This window comes from Varroa jacobsoni, unplaced genomic scaffold, assembly GCF_002532875.2.
Source record: "Varroa jacobsoni isolate VJ856 unplaced genomic scaffold, vjacob_1.0 scaffold_1017, whole genome shotgun sequence".
Lineage (NCBI taxonomy): Eukaryota > Metazoa > Arthropoda > Arachnida > Mesostigmata > Varroidae > Varroa > Varroa jacobsoni.
Window position 1 is genome coordinate 318,015 of NW_019213919.1, and position 20,051 is coordinate 338,065.

General features: G+C 43.2%; 2 protein-coding genes across 9 annotated transcripts in view; one reads left to right on the top strand and one right to left on the bottom strand.

The window, feature by feature from the left end:
• Window positions 1-15,817, top strand: part of LOC111265831 (LIM domain transcription factor LMO4) — a 34,048-nt gene extending 18,231 nt beyond the window's left edge. For all 5 annotated transcript variants that reach the window (XM_086970648.1, XM_022842770.2, XM_022842771.2 and 2 more), the window contains 2 exons: window positions 10,754-10,909; window positions 11,226-15,817. In XM_086970648.1, coding sequence (XP_086826774.1) covers window positions 10,754-10,909; window positions 11,226-11,370 — 301 coding nt within the window. In that variant the 3' untranslated portion in view covers window positions 11,371-15,817. The remainder of the gene's footprint in view (window positions 1-10,753; window positions 10,910-11,225) is intronic.
• Window positions 15,818-16,619: 802 nt separating this feature from the next.
• Window positions 16,620-19,613, bottom strand: LOC111265833 (mitotic spindle assembly checkpoint protein MAD2A). 4 transcript variants are annotated; one of them, XM_022842778.2, is made up of 5 exons: window positions 19,461-19,613; window positions 18,818-18,913; window positions 18,212-18,396; window positions 17,668-17,854; window positions 16,620-17,255 (listed from the first exon to the last, which is right to left on the bottom strand). In XM_022842778.2, the coding sequence occupies exons 2-5, from the start codon at window positions 18,885-18,887 to the stop codon at window positions 17,095-17,097; spliced, it is 603 nt and encodes a 200-aa protein (XP_022698513.1). In that variant the 5' UTR covers window positions 18,888-18,913; window positions 19,461-19,613; the 3' UTR covers window positions 16,620-17,094. The 4 variants fall into 4 exon arrangements, with proteins under 4 accessions (XP_022698513.1, XP_022698514.1, XP_022698512.1 ...); XM_022842779.2 differs by having other exon boundaries at window positions 19,377-19,613; XM_022842777.2 differs by having other exon boundaries at window positions 19,310-19,613.
• Window positions 19,614-20,051: the final 438 nt, after the last annotated feature.

Sequence of the window (20,051 nt, forward strand, 5' to 3'; positions counted from 1 at the left end):
CATACCATGTGCGCGCGTGCTGCTGCTGCAACTTCTTTCTGGCAGCGGCAGTAGACGGCGGCTGTAACTGGTGCTGCTGCTGCTCTCGTCCACGATTCTGCCCGATGCTTTAAAAGCGGCGGCGCACTCTTTACGTCTCGCGAGGGGTGTGGGTGACCGACGGGGGCGGCTGGGGCTATCGGACGAGCAAACGCCTGCCAGAGGGCAGGCAGACCGAGCAGGCAGCGAGTAGGATAGAGAAGGTTTCCAGGTTCCTCTCGACACTAAAAGCATATACAAGCCTGCGTTCCTTCTCCCATAAGTGCATTACAACCCCCTTCCCGGCGGTCTGGCTCCGAACAACGCCCCAATTTAGCGTCCCGTTGTGCCCTATGTCCCTTTCTACCCGCTGCTTGTGTGTATGCCCTTGGCGGATACTGCCGCTCCCCACCTCCTCTCCGGTCGGCCGACTTGCGCCGCGACCGCTGCTGCCGCCGTCGCCAACGGTTTCTTCGCGTACACAACACTAATGCCTTTGGGGCCTCAAGGGACAGGCAATCGGGGCGCAAACCAGCCAGCCGGCCGGTCGACCGGCAGGGCCTTTTAAGGCCTTTCAAAGGTGTTTCCAAGGTATTATGGCGATTAGCCTCACCACCGCTGCCGCTGCCTCAGGCCAGCACGATACGGCAATACTAGTAGCACTAGGCTCTTGCTGCTGCCTCTGGTGGTGCGGATGTTGTGCCTCCAGTTGGGCTGGTATCGAGCCGACTGCCGGATAGGGCTTTCTACCCTTTTCATCTCAACTTCTGACAATTGCCAAGTTTGTCCACCTTCCGTCTCATCCTCGTTCGTTTGCTTCCACCCCTTCTATTCCTCATGCACTTGCACTAGCACTCACAGGATAGCTTGCTTGCTTCGTCTTTCAGAGCAGGTTAGGTGGATGGCGACAGGGCAGTGTGGAGGACTTGGGGTCCGGCTGCGATTGAACTGGGGACTAGATGGCAACTGCGACTTCGGCTGGGATAGAAGGCAAGCAATCCACTTCATCGATGGGCAATCACGACACTCATTCCGCCTGTGCACACCACAACCGCTGCTGCCGATGCCAGTTCCCTCGATAGCTAGCCAACCAGCGAGCCGGCCAACTGCCCCCTTTTCCTTCTCCCCTCGGGAATCTCGCCTTTGCAGCCTATGATGACCAGTACCGCTATCATAAGCTGATAAAGTGCTGCTCCTTTCTCTATGAGAAAGAAACGAATGCCAACGAAACTACTTTCTGTTTAGGGAGCAGAGGGGATCTTCCAAGATGCGACACTAGAGTACATAGCGAAGCCACCATTTCTCTTTACCCCTTTTTACTTTCTGTTCTTTCCTTTACAGCTACTTCCGCACAACTAGTGGTAATAGTGATACTAGAGCAGTCTCGGAACAACTATTTGCCGTCACTGTTACGGCTGCGATAGCAACAAGAGCCCATGGGATCAAAATGGCGTTGCAGCCACTGCCCCTGATGCTTTTGTGGTTGCAACACGGTTAAAATGGTTGTTGGCTTACAGCGCCAGAAATTAGTAGCTAGTTGTATAACAGAAACTAACATTAACTTACTGCACCAGGGTTCTGGAGGCACCCTATGCCACGTCATGCTATTCTTTAGTTCGGCCTGTTAGTGAACGTTATTAGAACAGAGTGTGTAAGCTTGGAAGTACGTGAGCCTTCGTAACGCAACAAAAACTTCGCTATCAGCAGCTCATCGCCGCGGCCGGTGCTGCCGCGGTGATCAGAACCGAGGTCGAAGAGGCTAACACGGGGGCAAAGGACGAACGTTGTATGGCGCTATATGGAAGCCGTACTAAGCCGCCGGAACGAGGGGTGCTGCTCCGTAGGGAGTATTCCGAGTTGAGAAAGAAGGGGCCCATTGCCCTGGGGGTAACGTACCGAGGTGGGAGTTTGTGCGAAGTAATTGAGGCTTGCGAAGTCTCTCTGCCCGCTGCCGCTTGTCTAGGGTCCGTCAAGGGCCTATGTGACCCCTGTTGGGAGCATCTGAGTATGGCAACCGTACTGCAATGGCTCCACTCAAAAGGGCATGCATAATTCATAGAAATGTTAACTGCACTCACAATGCTTTTCCGTCCCCAACGACTGGCCCGACAAGGAGAAAGGAGTTTCTCATGGTTCTCTTTCGAGTCGAGCGTATACTGCCGCAGCAAGCCTTCATTGAAACAGTCCCATATCCTCAAGTCTTTCCGTACCCCAGGGAACAGCCAGCTGAACGAGCTGGTTCGCCGCCTTCTCGAGTCCCAATCCATTTCGAACTCGCGCCAGTGTTGACATTTTCTTTGAGCTTCGTTTCGAGTCTGCTAGATTCAAGTATTAGCCTTCCTTTTAGTTGCCTGTCGATGCTGGATACTACTCTCCATCGCCTCCCCTGCATGGAGAGAGCGGCGGGCAACAGCGCGTATGTATTACTGTGCCATGCGTAAATATACGTTTAATGCGCTACCTGTAACTGCTGTTACTGAAACAGCAACAGCTGACGCGGCCGCTCCTGTTGATGATTGTCATTCGTAGAAATGATCTAGGTCGGTTTGTTTTATCTAGTATATAAAAAGCTAGAGCTCGGTTTATCATATCGTTACTGCTTCTCTTCCGCTTTTGTCGTAGTATCCAATTGGACAATGTATTGTTTAGCACTTGAACAATAACGTAAGAGACAATTATCATTGTGGTTTCTAAAGTGACATGAGTAAGGGGCATCGTATCGGTATCTCGTATCACGATATCAGGACTAATTAGAATTGGAATGGATGTAGCGAAGGCAGCAGCTTTGACAACCAAGCAATTATTAGGTGTTAAGTACACCTCACTGGCGTTCGTCTTTTCCTTTCTTGATTATGGCTCGTTTCCTATCGCCAAATTTCTCATCCTTCAGTACTGTGGTGCGCATGTCTAAGTTCCTGCGTCTGTTGGTATCAATGGCGTGAGTATCTGTGTTCGTTGGTGGCCTTCTCTCCTAGCCCTTACCGTAACCTTGCATTCTTCCAGCCGCCCAGCCTCTGCATGCGGCAACAATATGAGAGCAGAGTGAGGTAGCAAATGTCCTCAGTTGCCCAAGTATCCTCTACCCTGCCAATCCGTCTTCCCGTGCATGACGAGTCCATCCTGGTGGTCATTTCCCTGTTTGTCGTTCTGCTGATTCTACTTTTCACCCTCCCGCATGAAAAAGCAGTAGCAAAGAAAAAGCGGAGGATAGAGGAAAGGAGGCAACGACATCTAACCTTGGTAAACACGATCATATCGTTGGTAGGAAATAGAGGAGTGATGTATCGAGTGGTCGTTATTAAATTATGTTGCTGCCTTAGCCTCTACTGCTGGTGATGGTGATTATAGTGGCGATGGTTACGATGATGATGTCGCTCCGGAAGCGGCGCAGGTGCTTATGTGGTAGTGGCAACGGCAGCATCTATGACCATACGCTCGGAATAGGCCTTCATATGACTCCTCCTCTCGACCCCTTTCTTCTTTTATACCTATCCGATTCCTGCAGCTCGTTTAGCAGCAGGGCCACCTTTTGCCCCTAGCTCGGAGAGCGGCGCCACGACCTTCAAAGCTACTGACTGTATCACCTATCTTATAGCAGAGCAAGAAACGACCGAGAGTCCATTAGGATGTTAACAAACGTTAGCGCCGCAGAGACGGCAGCAGTCAGCAGTGTGGCTGGCCACTTTATCTTATGTGGCTGCAGGTAGTGGAGGGGGCCGTAGGACCCGCATAGATACGAAACAAACATCTATCCCTCTTGGGCCGTGATAATAACTGTATTCAGCGATGCTCAAAGGAGTACGCTAACCGATGCACGACTGGGCTATAGGAGTCGCGCGCTTCGCAAAACAACCTCAGCCCATAACTAAAAGAACAGGTAGATGGACTAAACGGTCAATGTTAACCGATTGGAAGGTTACTGTGTATTGCATAATGTATTGCCCAATTAGACTATCTGAGTCGCTCCTAGCCAGTGCTTAGCAAATGACTGGTGACATAGCAGACAAATACTTGTCTGAATCACGGCGGAATATACTCAAAAATAAAAGCAAATGATTCAACATCTACGCAACTAGCTCAATTGGCGTGTTCATTGGGTAAATGTGTTACCGTGCAAATGTTCGTTAATTGTGCGAATAAGAAATGAGTGTTTTCGTCGTGGCTTCGCGCACCTTTGGTACGTGCGTACCCGCCTGGGGTCAAACGTTTGTACAGGTTTATTAAAAGAGTTTTCAAAAACGCTTTCAAATCCCGCTTTGGCCAGGCGTTTCGCATTCTCTCCTGCAGACAACGAACGGACCCTTATGCCGCTTTAATCGCCTTAAGTCGTGTTTACAATCAACGATTACATGTTCATAGTAGCAGATCGCGCAGTCGAATATCTATATATGCTTCTGTTATCAGGTGGTCGCGTATTTATTGTGCAATGGAAGCAATGATACTAGGTGGTTAGTTATACAAATAGTACCCACTCGCTCGATTTAAAATGTAAATCGGGAAAACAGTAAAGTTGGACAACGTGTTTTTTCAACTACATTAAGACAACAGTTGGAGAGCAGCTCGATCGAACATGTCTCTAAAGCCAAAGTCATCGTGTTTGACACGCTATATCGCCTCTAGCTCTTCTGTCCACGAAGAACATGGCTAAAATTAAAAACGACAAAAAAACAGAAAAATGATAGGGTATCTATTCTATGAAAAACAGAACAAGATAAAATATCACGCCGAAATTTGAAAATGTGAAATTAAGCAAACCGCCAGTCACTGTGCTTCATACCGCACTAGCGGCATACTAGTATAACTTGCGGCATGCTAGATGGTCGCTAAAACAATACAAAGTGTTGTTTTTTAATCTAGGAAGCCATTATGTAAATCACGAAGCATAGGCGGTTGTATGTACATGACAAGCTATGAGATCTCTTCTTAGAACAAGATGATGCGGTTAACTATTGACCCAAAAAACGCTGGCGTAAGCCACTGCCGTATCACTGCCGATGTAAAAATATTGACCTACTTAAACCAACTGTTCAAGAAAGACACCGGTACAGGCTAGACGAGTGTGATATTAAATCGTGTAAGTCTTCTATAAGTTGCTTCGAGGAACACAAGACCTTTTATGCCATGTACCGTTTAGATCCTTGTTCGTCTTTGCTGTCTCATATTTTTGACAGCATCAAACACTAATATATAGAATCACCATACATGGAACACATCCAAGGATTGAGTGAAGGCGACGCAAGGTGTAAAATCTTCTACGATATTATGTATTGTAGAATAACTGATCCCATTATGGAAATTCTACGTACTCTGTGATCTCTCAACAAATATTCCCACGATTTGTCGCATTCCTGCCCAAATATTATTGGTAGTAGAATCTCACATACGAAAGAAATAGGGGACAAGAAAGGCTTATCGCGGAACTCTCACTTAAGCGATACAAATGCTGTAGTCATTCCTTTATCAAACAGGTGAAATAATGTCGTTAGACGATGACAGTTCTCCATGTATCAGTACTTCCTATGGCTTATTTTTGGTTAGACGACCCTCCCGCCTTCTGATCTCCGCCACCATTTGCCTATTGTCGCTTTTTGCCAGCTTCCGACTATGCATTAGAAGTTTCGACAAACGCTTGCCTCAACCTTAGCAGCAATGGTTTTCTGCACTCGTCTGGTTTAGCTTGTGGATCGTGTGAGTCGCCGTTCGGCTGCGTTTGACCCGTGCCGGATGCGTTAAGTCTATCTTCGTTTCCGAGAGAGGACAAGCTAATGTATTTCTGCTCTTCTCGCCATCGTCATTGCTGTCTTTTTCACTTTTCGCACACAAGAGTGTCCCTTCGACGGCAGTCGTGACTATCTTTCGTAGCACGCCTTTCGCCCGCTTCTCTTATGTATATTCCCTCCTGCCATAGCAGAGCTAGGCAGTCGCGTACGTTCGCTCGATTCTCATGTGTATCGCTCAGCTTTTTCTTTCTCGGCAGCAACTCAGAAAGAAAGCTGATACAAAAAAAAACACAAATACGCGAAGCTGGTTGGAAGCGGGGAACAATTAGTTGCAGCTACAGCATAGATAGCTGCAGTGTGACGTTGTGGAAGCTCACGGGGTATAGAGGGAGATCTGGGGGGACGAAGGGGTTAACACACATACACAAGCACTCAGGAACCTACTATACCTACGCGCAGGGACAGAGATCCACAGAAACGGCACTCACATAGAAACAAGTGGAAGGACCCATACGCAAATCGCACGGCGTACGCATTCTCTTTGTGTCGACTTCGCTCGCAGAGGCATATATCCAATATGTTTGGAGGTCCCATCACGGTAGGGGGACAGGAAGAAGGTTTACTCCACAGGCCGTGAACACAGCTCAAGCCATTCACTTGGCATGCATATTAACGTAGAACACGTATTAAAGCACGCACTTATACACAAACACAGCTGAGAAGGCTCGGGATGTTGATATATGGAACACCCGTATTGTGTCTGTGTTCTCTTCTCTATCCACCGTGTCTGCGGCCGCGTCGGCGACGCGGCTGCTAAGTGGTCCCTGTGTCATCAGGTAAACCTATTGGAGAAAACGACTTTGTCGACGATGGCAGCAGCAGCGGTTGCGGCAATTATACTCTCGATCTCGAGTGCGACTGACAGTTGTCGCTATTACAACGTTTACTTCACAGTATAAGAAACATGAGTGTTATCCTGCAGAAGCTGTCCGGAGACGCTATGGCTACCTACTGGTTACCGCTTGCACACACATACTAGCGTATAGACGCGCTGATACAAAGGAAATAGGGCAGGTTACCAAGACAGCACATGTCGTATGCCTTGCTTAATTAGTAGCCATACGAAAATATATATGTAGTTCACTTTATTAAAAATTATTACAGTCTGCCTATTACATGATGGTGTTGTTTGCTTTACAACAATGTTAAAACCTATTACCTAATAAGAAAAATATGTACCTTATATATCTTTTGTTTTGTATCAAATGTGCAATCGTCGCTGAATATCAGCTTGTCTTTTGCCCATCGCTATCGATATAATAGTACTACTATAATAAATTCAACATCATTTATCCAATTGTGCATGAGGTCAGTGTGTTCGAGACGACAAAAGGTCCTCTATAGATTCTTACTCGAAAAGTCATAAAAACGTAAATTTACCAAAAAAGCTTTTCAATAAGCAGACTTCCAAAAAACTGATAACTTTTGAGGACTATGATTTCACTTAAAAAATCTTGACGCTCTATTGCGTGTCAGAGCAAGGTCAGGTGCGGATTTCTTGAAGCAGATCGAACTCAATATGAAAGCATTGTACTAAGACCGTTTATAAGCATTGGTTTTTTGCGCGACAGCGTTAACACTAACGGAATTTCGGCTTAACAAATCGAATTAAGAACGGTAGGCCTTTTTCTACAAAGATGTGTATGGGAGCCTAAGCGTGAATGTGCGGCCGTATATGTGTAACTCGGAATTGGATGGCTTAGGGGTAGAGCAGAGGGGGACGCGGCTGACATGGAAATAGCTGGCAAGGGACGAACTTCCGTAGGGCAGTGGAAAAAGGCGCGCCTAATCCCGCACTATTCTCAATAAACCTATTGCTGAACGAGGTGAATGGGTCGAGAGGATGAACGGTGGCTGGAGGACTGGCGGCCGAGTCAGCGAGTGCGTATTATTAATTCACCCAACTTTGGTTGCTGCTACTCCAGCACTCATAGTTCCAGAGCTCACTATAGCCTCCATAGTTCCCCGTTGCTTCTGCCGAAAAGCCTGGCTCTGCTTCGTTTTGGTCCCGATGCTATAGGTGCTCGCGAACGCTCCGGTTATAGTGTTGTGGGACATTTCTTGGCGCAGACACCCAACGCACACGCACACTTAGAGGCTCGTCAGGGCCCGCCTGCTGGCCGATGTTTGGCTGTGCACCGGGACGCCGATCACACGTCAACTGCTGATGCCATTGCTGCTGCTGCTGCTGCTACGTCGGGATGCAATATCACCGCGAAGGGCCATGGCCGACCGATTGGTCGAGTCACCCACTTGCCGTCCAAGGATAGCAATACAGACTGGGTCGTCGCTATTGAATTGCTGTACGATAGCTGCGATACGGCGGCAGGAGCGCTCGACAACCGCCTGCCACAACCTGTAATCCCTCTATACACACGTACATACATTATATATGGTTCTATATATCAATATTGCTGCGATTGTTGTTCACATTACTGATATCGTTGAATATACATAAATATAAAATAAAAAAAACTGGAGGGTCATCTCATTAGTAACCGATACGGCATCTGTCAAGGGGTTTTCTATTGGCTCGCTTGGCTAAACCAGCGCCTCAGTCAGTCAACCTGATTCAAAGCCATTCCTAAGGCTCGAACAGCCACAAGCGATCCGCCAGCGTCGTTACCTAAGCGCGTCTAGACATCGATTGATTCTGTTCCCACGTTTAGCCCGTTTTCGGCGTTTGCGACGTCTGCTTAGCGTAGTTTGTTCGGGTAAGACGGCTGCTTCCGCTGGCCGGCCAGTCTCCACTATACAGCCACTAACTTTTTTTGCAAAATAATGATGATCGCTAGGGCAGCATTGCTGCCGCGCTGGTACTCTAGCGGACACTACTGCTGCCGATGACGACGACGACGACGACGACGCCAATCCTGGAAGCAAATCTCCATCTTTTATTGCGTCTCTCATTAGCAATAGCAGCTACGCGATAGCACGTATTAGAAATGCAAAAAAAAAAATTATACCAGCATTGAGTAAGTACTACGGCCGTTCACGAAAGAACCTGCAAGACGGAAACAGTAGCAGCAGCCGTTGACGTGTCCGTGTAGACTGCATGCAGTTGGAACAGCTACGACTGCGATGACCGTAGTGGTAAGGGCGGCGCCAGCGATTGAACCACCAGCAGGTTTGGCAGGTATACCGACGAAATGCTGCCTTGGAGCGATTACATGAACCTCTATGTGAGTCGGGCCCCCTTGATGTTAGTGACTGCTACGGCTACGGGTAGACGGTGAACAGAACAAGAGAAATCGAGGAGGACTAGTAGAGACCGATAGCGAGTGCGAGGTAGACGAAATTGCTTCTATTCAACCTTCTGCCACTATTCATTCATTACAGCGCTGCCGAGCTGCTTGACTGTCAATAAGCCTGTGTGGGGTGCAGCGGACGCTGCTTGAAGTATGCCATACGGGGGTTGCCGCTGCTCACTATTTCGTTATCCTCGTGACTCCACTAGCGACAGTAGGTTCTTAATGGCAATACCATCTACTGCGAAGCGACAGCCACGGCAGATATATATAAACCTTCGTTTTATATGTTATAGTTGTATTACAAGCTTTCTAGTGAAAAGAGCGAATCGGACCGAACGTTAAGCAAAAAAAAAACTGCAGGGAAAAGAGGCTCGGGCCGTGGCACAAGGATTTCGGAAAAGTGTACGGGGAAAGGAGCAATATAATATCAATCATGCCAATGCATCGTACGCGAGTTTTCCTCGCTTCTCCCTTCTTTTTCTCCACCACATTTCCTTTTTCCACTGTGGCTCACTTCTTTCATCCTCGGCTTCCAGTAGCGGCTATCTTTCTACACAGTCCTGGTTGCTTTCTTTTTTGCTTTTCTTTATCTTCATGTATTTCAATACTACCGACTATGCGCTTGTGAAGGCACTCGTGTGTAGGCCCTAGACCACCCCTTATTATCCGCTTAACGCTAGAAAGAGAGAGATGCCGGAGAAAGGGAAATCACAAGAAATCGTTTGCGAAAATGGCTGTAGCGACGACGACGAGGGAGTAACAGGACGAAGGAGCAAAAAAGAGTGAACATAGTAAAACTCTATGAACAACGACGAAATCAGAAGCATTGTGGTCAAAAGCGGGTGTTAACAACTCCCGGAAAAAAGGGCAGCCACACCGACAACAATGTTTAGAATTCCATTACAATAATAACAAATGCAGTGACGACGACGACGACGACACTGGTGCTGCAATTACGCTTGTGGTCAGTATAATAACAGCACCCTACATATCTAGTGTCATCATAATATTGTCACAATACATACACTTTGTAGTGTGTATAGATTTTTTGCGTGTATGCAGAGTAGTGGGCTGCATCGAAAGCTTTTTATTACATCCATAAATTATCTCTGATAAGGGTGAACCTGTGAGATATCTGTCGTTATGTATGGCAGCATTAACAGTGATAAAAACAAACCATTGATCGTTTTTGGTATGCCCCTATGAGAAATCGCGTTCGACAATGTTATAAATTTGAAAACAGAAGAGAGGTTGCAAAGCCAACACGTAGAGCAACAAATTAAATGCACCTATCCGAGTTCAGTGAAGCTTAAACTAGCATAAAAGATGCTCAATTGAACATTGAACAGGTGATATAACGAAACTTTAATTACCGCAATGTTCCGTAGAATAGACAAATAGACATCAAATATCATATACCCTGGATTCGATTCCTAGCTGTGAGAGTCAGTACTTCGTTACTCTTATTCAATTTGTTAATATCAGCAGACTGTGCAGTTACCTTACCCCGCCTGGAATATTATTACACTCCCTCCCTATACTTAAAATGATCGCCGCGCCACGGGCATCAGGCCTGAGGCGGGGATATAAGTGCTGCGAGGTTTTAGTCCTGTGCGGATTTCTACAGCCCATTATACCCTACCACCTGTGCGATAGTGTTCTGTGTTAAATGGGTAGCCTGAATTCATCTTCTCTTGGTTTCAGGCATTTTGGATCGAGTGGAGTATGTTCCGCCTGCGGACAAGGAATTCCTGCGAACGACTACGTGATGCGAGCGCCATCTATACGTGGCGGACAAGTTTACCACCCTAAGTGCTTCTCCTGTGCCAAGTGTCACAGCCAGCTGAAACCCGGTGACAGGTAAAGCTAATTTCGTTCTGTTTCATTTTAGAACGTCTACAACGATCCATTTTTAGCATATAATACGCTATTGATGAGATCCGGAATACGACTTATATTTATGATACACCTTACAGTAAAGCGGAAATAGTTAGCTCTGCGAGCCGAACGGACTTGAAACTAAGCGTCTCACAAGTTTCCCTAACCCGTTTTTATGTCCTTATATCCACAAAATAATTAGCCGTTCCTAGTGTCAATATTAGCAGGCAGAAAGCCGCAATGCACCAAGGCACAGCCATATCTTACAAGTCATTTCGTTATCCTTATTCCTCGGCAGATACAACCTGGTGAACGGGTCTCTACTGTGCGAGCAGGACTCGCTGAAGATGCTCAAGACTTCCACTGGCTCAGGTCGGGGCCGGGGCCGAAAGGCCAATAACAATCAGAACAGCGTCACCGGTGGCCAAGCCATTAAGGTGTGACGCTCGCGTGCAGGCAACGCCCTCAAGCGGGGGGCCAGCTTTGAGCAACAACAACAGCAACAACAAACAATGCTGCAGGTGCAACAAGTTCAGCGAGGAGGCATCGGGAATATGTCTCCAATGTCGCAGCAACTGATGGAAGAGCAAAGCCCATTGCCCCCCCCGCACCAACATCGCCCCCCGCAACAACAACAACCGCAACAAGCTGGATGCAGCTACCAGAGCTTGTAGGAAAGAGATAAAAATAAAAACGGAAAGACAGACACACATACATGCAGACAGCCAGACAAACGGCCAGGCCGATCCGTAGCTACGAACTGGAAATCTACATAATCTGAACCTAAGTGAAGACCTTATCGAACATCTCAGAGTGACCTTTCTGAGGACCTGATTAGAACATGGCGTAGTACAGAGAGGCAATGATGTTCAATGCTGCGTAGTGACAAAGTACGCCATTAATAACCATTTGATTAGCCAAAGGCTCTTTAAGAGTGAATCAGAAGTCATCACGTGGAGGAAATGGTTGGCTGATTGGTATAGAGAATGGTCTCTAAAAGTTATTACGACATGAAACGGGCGCTTACAATAACAGCCTTCAGTGCTTCCCGTTTTCGTATAGCTTTACGAAGCCTCTACCACTTTTCGGGGCTTTGCAAGACAAAATCAATACGCAGTCCTGTATCAGATAAGAATCACGATATATGCGTAAGCACGTATTACGTCAGCTTGACCGGACGTCGATTGGTCGATCGTAAAAAACCATACGGTGAAAAAGACACCCATCGTATGATTAGAAGTGATAAGGCTGATGGCGTGATTTGACAGCAATCCAGTCACGAGTACTATGGGTGGATAGGCACAGCTGATCATCTTTAGAAAAGATTTGAACACAGTTTTAAGGGATAGAAAAGAATGCGACCGTAAAAGATCAGTGATGACTAGAACAGGATCCTGAGTTGAAAAGTTAAAAGTAAAGCGAGGCAGAGCGACGGAAACAAAGAATGACGTGAAACTAGCGAGAGCAAAAAAAAGAAGCTGGTGCTGCGAGGCAATCAAGTCGAACAAGGGCGTTGTCTGTGATACATCTTCATGCAGCCACCTGCAGCCATGAAACGACCAATAATAATAATAATAATAATAATAAAAATAATATTATTAATGATGCTACTTCTACTACTACTACTACTGCTGCTACTACAAAACATTAATAATGGTCAACAGAGGCTTACCACCATCGTCTCGTATGCAACGAAATATGACATAAGAGAAAAAACAGACCGAACATGTCGCTGAAATTGTTACACCCATCGAATATAGATATTTATATAGGAAAAAGTTCTATGTAAACAAGTGGATCATGCAGCAGAGCAAAAACTACAACAGCAACTAATGAAATGAAGCGGACAGGTACACACTTTCTTTTAATGTTTTTAGCGCCAAATACCGATTTCGTATGCATCTATAGCGACGTACGATGTATGACGCTACGTAACTCGTAAAACACATATTTAGGGTGCATTCGTGTGCGAGCCACATAGGTCAAAAGCAGTGTAGAGAACCGAAGTTTCAGTGACTATCACGACCAGAGTGAATCATAGAAATGAAATAGGATTTTTGATCGCGGCAGGGGGAGAATGGCTGAAAAGGAAAGTGTTGAAAAGATGTGTCCTTGCCGTTGGCCAGATCTATGTATGCATTGTACACCAAACTCAAACGATGACGATGATAATTGCAAACACCTTGCTATTTGATAAATGGTAAATTATTACGATCGTTCTACTAAATGAAAATGGCTATTACAATTATAAATCTATGACCACTTTTACCGCCGCTGACGGTCCTGGATGACGATCACTTTAATAAATGGCATTCGCGGCAGCGATTGCGACGAAACGACGACGGATGGAAGAAACGCAAGTGTTACTGATGGCAGAGTATGAAACTATCGATCGGTTAACTGATTGATTGACTGATTGATTGACTGACTGACTGACTGACTGATTAATCACAAAGGGATGGTAAACAAACGTAAGAGTGAAAAATGATGATAAAAGAACGAGAGAATAAGGAAAAAAGATAGAGAAATATAGAACCTCTGTACATAATGTACATTCTCAAACCAGTAGATACCTTGCCAAGCATGGTGCGTGCGATTGGTTGTTCGATCTGCCACCGCCGCGGTCTTCCCAAGGGCCAAGTGGATACTTGAACCTGTAGGGCGCCTCGCGAAATTGTACTGGTGTCTTCTATAGATGGCCGGTGCCGAAAAGCCGTTAGCTTGACACGGCTATTTAGGCGATGCGTTCCGTGTCCCTTCGTGGCGGTGGCCTGAAAAAGGTAGAAACAAAAAGCTAAGCTGTTCGAAGATAGGGAGATCGGGTAATGGTGAAAATTAGAGAGAAATACACGAGGCAGAAGGCGAAGATGAACCACCCGTGTGGCTTTTGTGGTGATGTTATTCTATAGCAAGTCGTAAAGCAATATACGAAGGCGCGATTCTAAGGACGACGACGACGACGATGATGAAGATAATGAAGACAAAGACGATGTGAAGATGGCGAATGGGACGATATAGATATATAAAATGACGATTTGATGATATTAATATTACTATGAATAACGATGATGATGATGATGATGATGATGATGATGATGGGAAACAACGCGTTAGCCGGTACATCTATTGCAAACAGAGGCAAATCACTTCAGAGTAACAAATAGCACTTGCAGAAGAATAATAACAAAATTGTCTGCTATATAAAATGAATAGATGTATATCTCCAAGAGGAGGTGTATCGGATAGATGTAAGCGGTTGACGCATCTTGCAGACCACCAACACAACTTTAAAACGGCCGACAACAACAGTTTACACTTCCTTGTTGATTCACAAGCACCCATACAACACTACACAGTTTGCTCATTTTAACTTATTATTGTGTCATGTGTCGACGAATGCAGAGCCGGAGATTAATAACAATCGTAATAGTAATGATGGTAACGATAATTATGAGCACATTAAATCGTAAAGGAGTTATTATTATTATTACTTATATGGTGTACCATTACGAAAGGATACACCACCAATAATATTATTACTATCATAAACACGAGCGGCAGGCTACGAAGGGAAGCACCAAGCAGACAAAGCATCCTTGTGCCACACCTCTACCGACAGGAAACAGAACGGATAGAGTACACCGGGAAAGAAATAAAATTTCGCAAGGATACGGAAGTTAACATGAAGCTATAGAGGAGAAGCCGAATCGCGAGATCAATGAAACACAAGCAATGTCATTATAATACGATACGCCTATCAACTGAAAGGCGAGGGGTAATAATATATTTCACATACACTTGAACACAGCATGAATGAAACAACACATTTGTAATAAAACCAAAATAACAAATAGAGCCACATCGGTAGATGCAAATAACAATCGAACTGAGAACACATTATGCGTGAGCATAAGCGCCGTGTTGTTGACGTTACGCAGCTGATGATTCAATAGAAGGACAAACAAATAGTCAAGCAGACGAAGAACACAAAAAAGCTGAACAGGAAACACGAGCAAAAACACGAAAATAATAATGTAAGAAAAGGAGAAACGTAGAGCAGGGGAAAAATGATGTTTTTCATTGTTCTAGGAAATGTGGCGCGCTGCCGTTACACATTTAAAAAAGGCTAAAATATCTTACAAAATTATGTGTTTCTATTATAGGTACTGGTTCGTTGACGCTTTTTCAAGAATAGCAATGACGACGATGATAATAATATATTTCAATACTAACCAATGACAAAGTCCAGAACTAAAAAAAATACAAAGCGATCAATAGCTTCAAATTTCACTAGCACACTTTGCACGCAGGCGAAATCGTAATTGTTTCAGAGATCCTTTGCGACAGAGAAATAATTGCGACAACGGACATTACCTGGGACTCATAGAAGGCACAGTGAACGTAATAGATTACGTTTAGCGTTGTCGAACTATATACAGATATGACCTTTTCTAGAGTAACCTTCGTCACAAGTGTTTCGTGTTTTAACTGCGATAACTTGTGAATCCTTCAGGTTTGAGCCAAAACAGACAGAACGTCAGAATAATGCCTCTCTTGCATCCGCCACACCATAACTTCACAACCCACCAAGGAGTGCTGAACTTACAAACACACACCTGTACATCAACAGCTACACACGAACCACAATAGCAGATTGATAACACTGATTCGGATTTTACACACATCTGATACGGAGAGAAAACTCACATTGATGAATATTATGGACGACGACGATGATGATGATGATGATGATGATGATGATGATGGTATAAAGTTATTAATAATAATGAACTGTAAAGACCTTAAATTTACATTAGTTCTTCGTGTCGTCAATTACGTGTCAATCTAGGTAGTAAATAACAAATAAATAATATTATAATCTAAAATTTATACATATCATTCTTATTTCTTTTATTTTCAAAGAGGTATTGACACAACTTTATTTCCAAAATAATGGTTATTATTTTCAGAATTTTTTAAAATTATTTTCAACACAAGAAATGTTCGCATCGATGCGAGATTGTTATGTTCCAAAGTCGAGAAGAATGGTGGCAAGTCTTCTTCCGTCTAAGCAGGCTTCCCACTAAAGCATTATACCTAATATTATGCTTATACTTACTTATATATACATATATATATGTTTGTATGAATAGTGTCTGAATACTTATTTCGTAATTACAACGGCATAATATTACCGCTGAACAAATCTTGTAGCACTTTCCTAACTTTGTCATCTATACGTCATTACCAGATAAGGTTACTAGCTTGTTTTTTCTATTTTAGAATCACGCCATGAGAATAAAGCCTGACTGGAATAGACATACAAGTGCAGAACTCGAACTAGCCATCTCTGACTTCTGGTCTTCTAGACTTTTAGCCAGAACTCTTGCCGCTGAAGGTAACACAGCGTAGCAAACTGCCCTGGCTATTTTAAAAAATCGCCTGTCCTTTTTCTGTTAGTACTGTCAAATATTTTATAGTTTTATACTTCGTAGCATATCCATGTACTTACTTTGGATACCGTAGTTGAATTGCGGCTAATTCTACTTGGGCAAAGGCTAATATGGAGCAAAGTTGGGCTTTGGTTCCTTGTTGGTGGAGTGCAATTTAGCAATGTGATATCTATCTAATTTTGCAGTACATTTGACTCGTATTAATAGCCTTATTTACTTTTGCAGAGATGAAATTATCGTTAGTTTCTCATATTATTATCGTCTTTATTAACATATGGTACACATAAAGCAATCCAACCAGAACATCAAGCAAGCCCATTAGGATGGGGGCAGGAAGGTAATTGCTTGAATAAAGCGCATCGCTAATACATAAAAGTTCTTTCGCTTTGATTTTTTCTATTTAAACTATAAATGAATTTTCGTATCTCTACATTATTACATGGATACATGTACAGATTGACGAGATAAACGGCCTTTTCTTACAGACGCAAGTATATTGTTTCACAGTAGATTAGTAACTCAGGGATTTTCATATTCAACAGCATTACAGGATTTCCTGAGCATATCACAAGTTTCGCTTGTGAATCGAATTTCTCGTTTCGTGAATAAGTGGCCGTTTTCAGGGCCTTATTATCTTATTCTTCTATATACTTAAAATGCTAACGGGTAAACAAGCTGCATTTAGTTTTACATCGATTGTAACACACTTCAACCTTAAAGGTACACAACAGCAGCATCAACTGAATGGATTGAGGTTGAAAAGCTTTTAATCTTTACCGTCTGACCGCCCTCAATCAACATTGGTTGTGAATCTGCCCATAGAGTGTCATTGACCGTTGCATCTTTCTTGGTATATATGAGGAGATCGAACGCCACTGAAATAATGCACGAGTAAATATTTGGAATATCATACATTTTTTTTTATTTTTTGATAAAAATTATATATATAATCCCATTGTTTTAAGCTGTATAGATTCTGAAATTACGAAATACAACACATAATCCTATTTTTCTTCTCAATAAATTGGTACAGTTATAACACATTTTGATATAACTTGAGCACACAATAAAGTTTAATGAACAAAATGTTATTAATAACATATTCGTCATTGATAGTAGCACTGGTAGTGGCACATAGATGCCATTATGTTACTATTATTCGCGGTCAAACGTAAACTTACTTACTTACTTAATACAAAATACAGGTTGAATATAAGTTATTAGAGACTAAAAGCCTATGCTCATTCTAAAGATACGTAAACGAATCTTACGAAACAAAATACTTACGAGAGCCGCCCAGCTGGGGCAAGAAGGTGACGCAAGCAACAATCTGACGAATGATCGATGCGATCTCAGCCTGAATGACCTGTGTACTTTTTTCTTTCTTAACAGTATCATCGACAACGTCTGGATCCGCGTGAATATTAAACTCCCATCGTTCGATAGGCGTTTTAAGCTCAGAATTTGCTATCACCTAGACAAGAAAACACGACGTAAATTCGTTTTTATCTCTCGGCCGTTCTAGGTTAAAGAGTACACAAAAGTTGAGGTATTAAATGCACAAACTATTTCCCTATTACGCCATTACAGAAACAATTTAGCCTTTCGTATAATTAGAATTGACATAGTTTCTCACAGTTCGAAATAAAAACAGAGGTCTTTTTTTGTAAATTTATCGACGCAACATGCCAAAAGCAAACTCAAATCCCATAAGCTATGCATTTTTGTGAAAATACTTTTTCTCAAACATACACCATCATTTACCGATACACAATTTAAACATAATTTTCTGCCTAAATCTAATTAAAATAGCACACGACAAATAACATACAAGCACTAATTTGTCAAGGAGCTTTTTGAGGAGGAGTTCTTTGAGCTGTTTCGTGATGCCTTCCAGATATGTTCGTAGGTCTTGATCGTCAGTTACAAGAACTGTCATTCCGTATTTCTGCACACGAGAGAATTTTTCGGGAGGGTAAACGCCGCGCTGGTACAATATACTGTTTACGCTGAATTCTGAAACGAATTTTCAAAAACAACAACTATTGTCCTGAGTAAATATTGCGAGATTAATTAGACCATCAAGGTAGGTGTAAGCTTTACAGCTAGGATATTAAGATGCAATGAAATTAATACATCTTATGCTATGTAATAGTATTTGTGTCTTTTGTAAAATAAAACACACTTTCCCAGTATCCTACACCATCATTAATTATTGTAGTGAAAAAAAAAAAAACAGTATTAATTATAGATTTAGGAGTATCGGTGTTTTAAAATCAACAAGCTATTTTGTGTTCGTCACGCAAACTAAATGATCGAATTTTCAAGGACTAAATGTTTCGAGCTTTACGTTCAGAACCGCGGTTGACGATTATATTCGCAAAGCTTAAATGTTGAAAGTAAAAACGAATTTGAAGCTTACCAAAAATGTTCTTACCAAAGAATTCTGCGACCATCTCAGAAGAACCGGAAAGCGTGATAGCATTGTTCACTTGCGTTGTGGTCATATTGAAATTACGTTAGGCTTAAAATTCTGAAATACGAATAAGGTGAGCCACTTTACAATTAAGTCTCACACGAGTGTCCAGTTTAGCTACGAAAACTCCTAGACAGGACAGCGAAATCATTTTAGGCCGTGCTATTACTTATAGGTTTGAATTTTTTTATTGTATAGCAAATAAACAACCGAGCAGCTCGTATACACAAAGAGAACTTAGCTAATTCTAGAACTATAGCAGATTAAAAAATATCAATCGATTGGAGCTTGTTAACGCCTTAGCCAACAAAATATTACATAATTAATATGAGTAAGACAATAATAATTTATCAAAAAGCCAAATCGAAAAATGTCGCAATAAAGCACCTAACAGCAGTATCCCTTACGTAGTTTCGATTGGAATAGTTGCACTAAGGACAAAGGCGTTCTCACCCTGCTGATTCTCTGAATGGTCGTGCGATTCGGTTGATTATTCTGATTCGTATTATAAAATACTGACCTAAACGAGCTAGTGCGTCACGATTATCGATACTAGTTCATTGAGATAGTTAATGACAATTCAAAACAAGTTTTGCATATCCACCGTTCAGATAAATCCACGTGTTTAATAGACAGGCATAAAGTTGTATGGCACTTCTGTGACCAATAGTTCCTGCCTTGGTAGGTCTTAGTGCGATTTGAAGTTCGAGCAGTTCAACAACACGATTATAAACAACAGAATCTGCTCTCTCTTTGTTGCCAACCCAAGCAGACGAATATCTGTCCTAACGACGGATAGCCAAACTTTTGATGATTTTTGCTGCTGTTGCTGCTGCTGCTGGGGCGGCTGAGATTAAAAGAGGCGGTGTGATAGGCACTTTCAATATATTTCTATGCGTTTTAATATTCGGCTGAAAGTAGCGGAAACAGATGTAATTAGATAAGGTTTCTCACGCTAGACCTAGCCGTATTGCAGAAGGCCATAGGAAAACTACTTTCGTTATTGTTCCATTTTTTTTTTTACTTTGTAAGCACGGCAAAAGTTCAATTGCAATAATTTTTTTTCAGTTTATCCAATGGGTACAGAAATGGACAATTCTAATGTTGCGGAAAGATTGTAAACATCAAGTGTACATCTAAAAAACCGGCAAACAGAGACCCTCCGTATAGTATTTTTTCAAAATCCTCACTATTT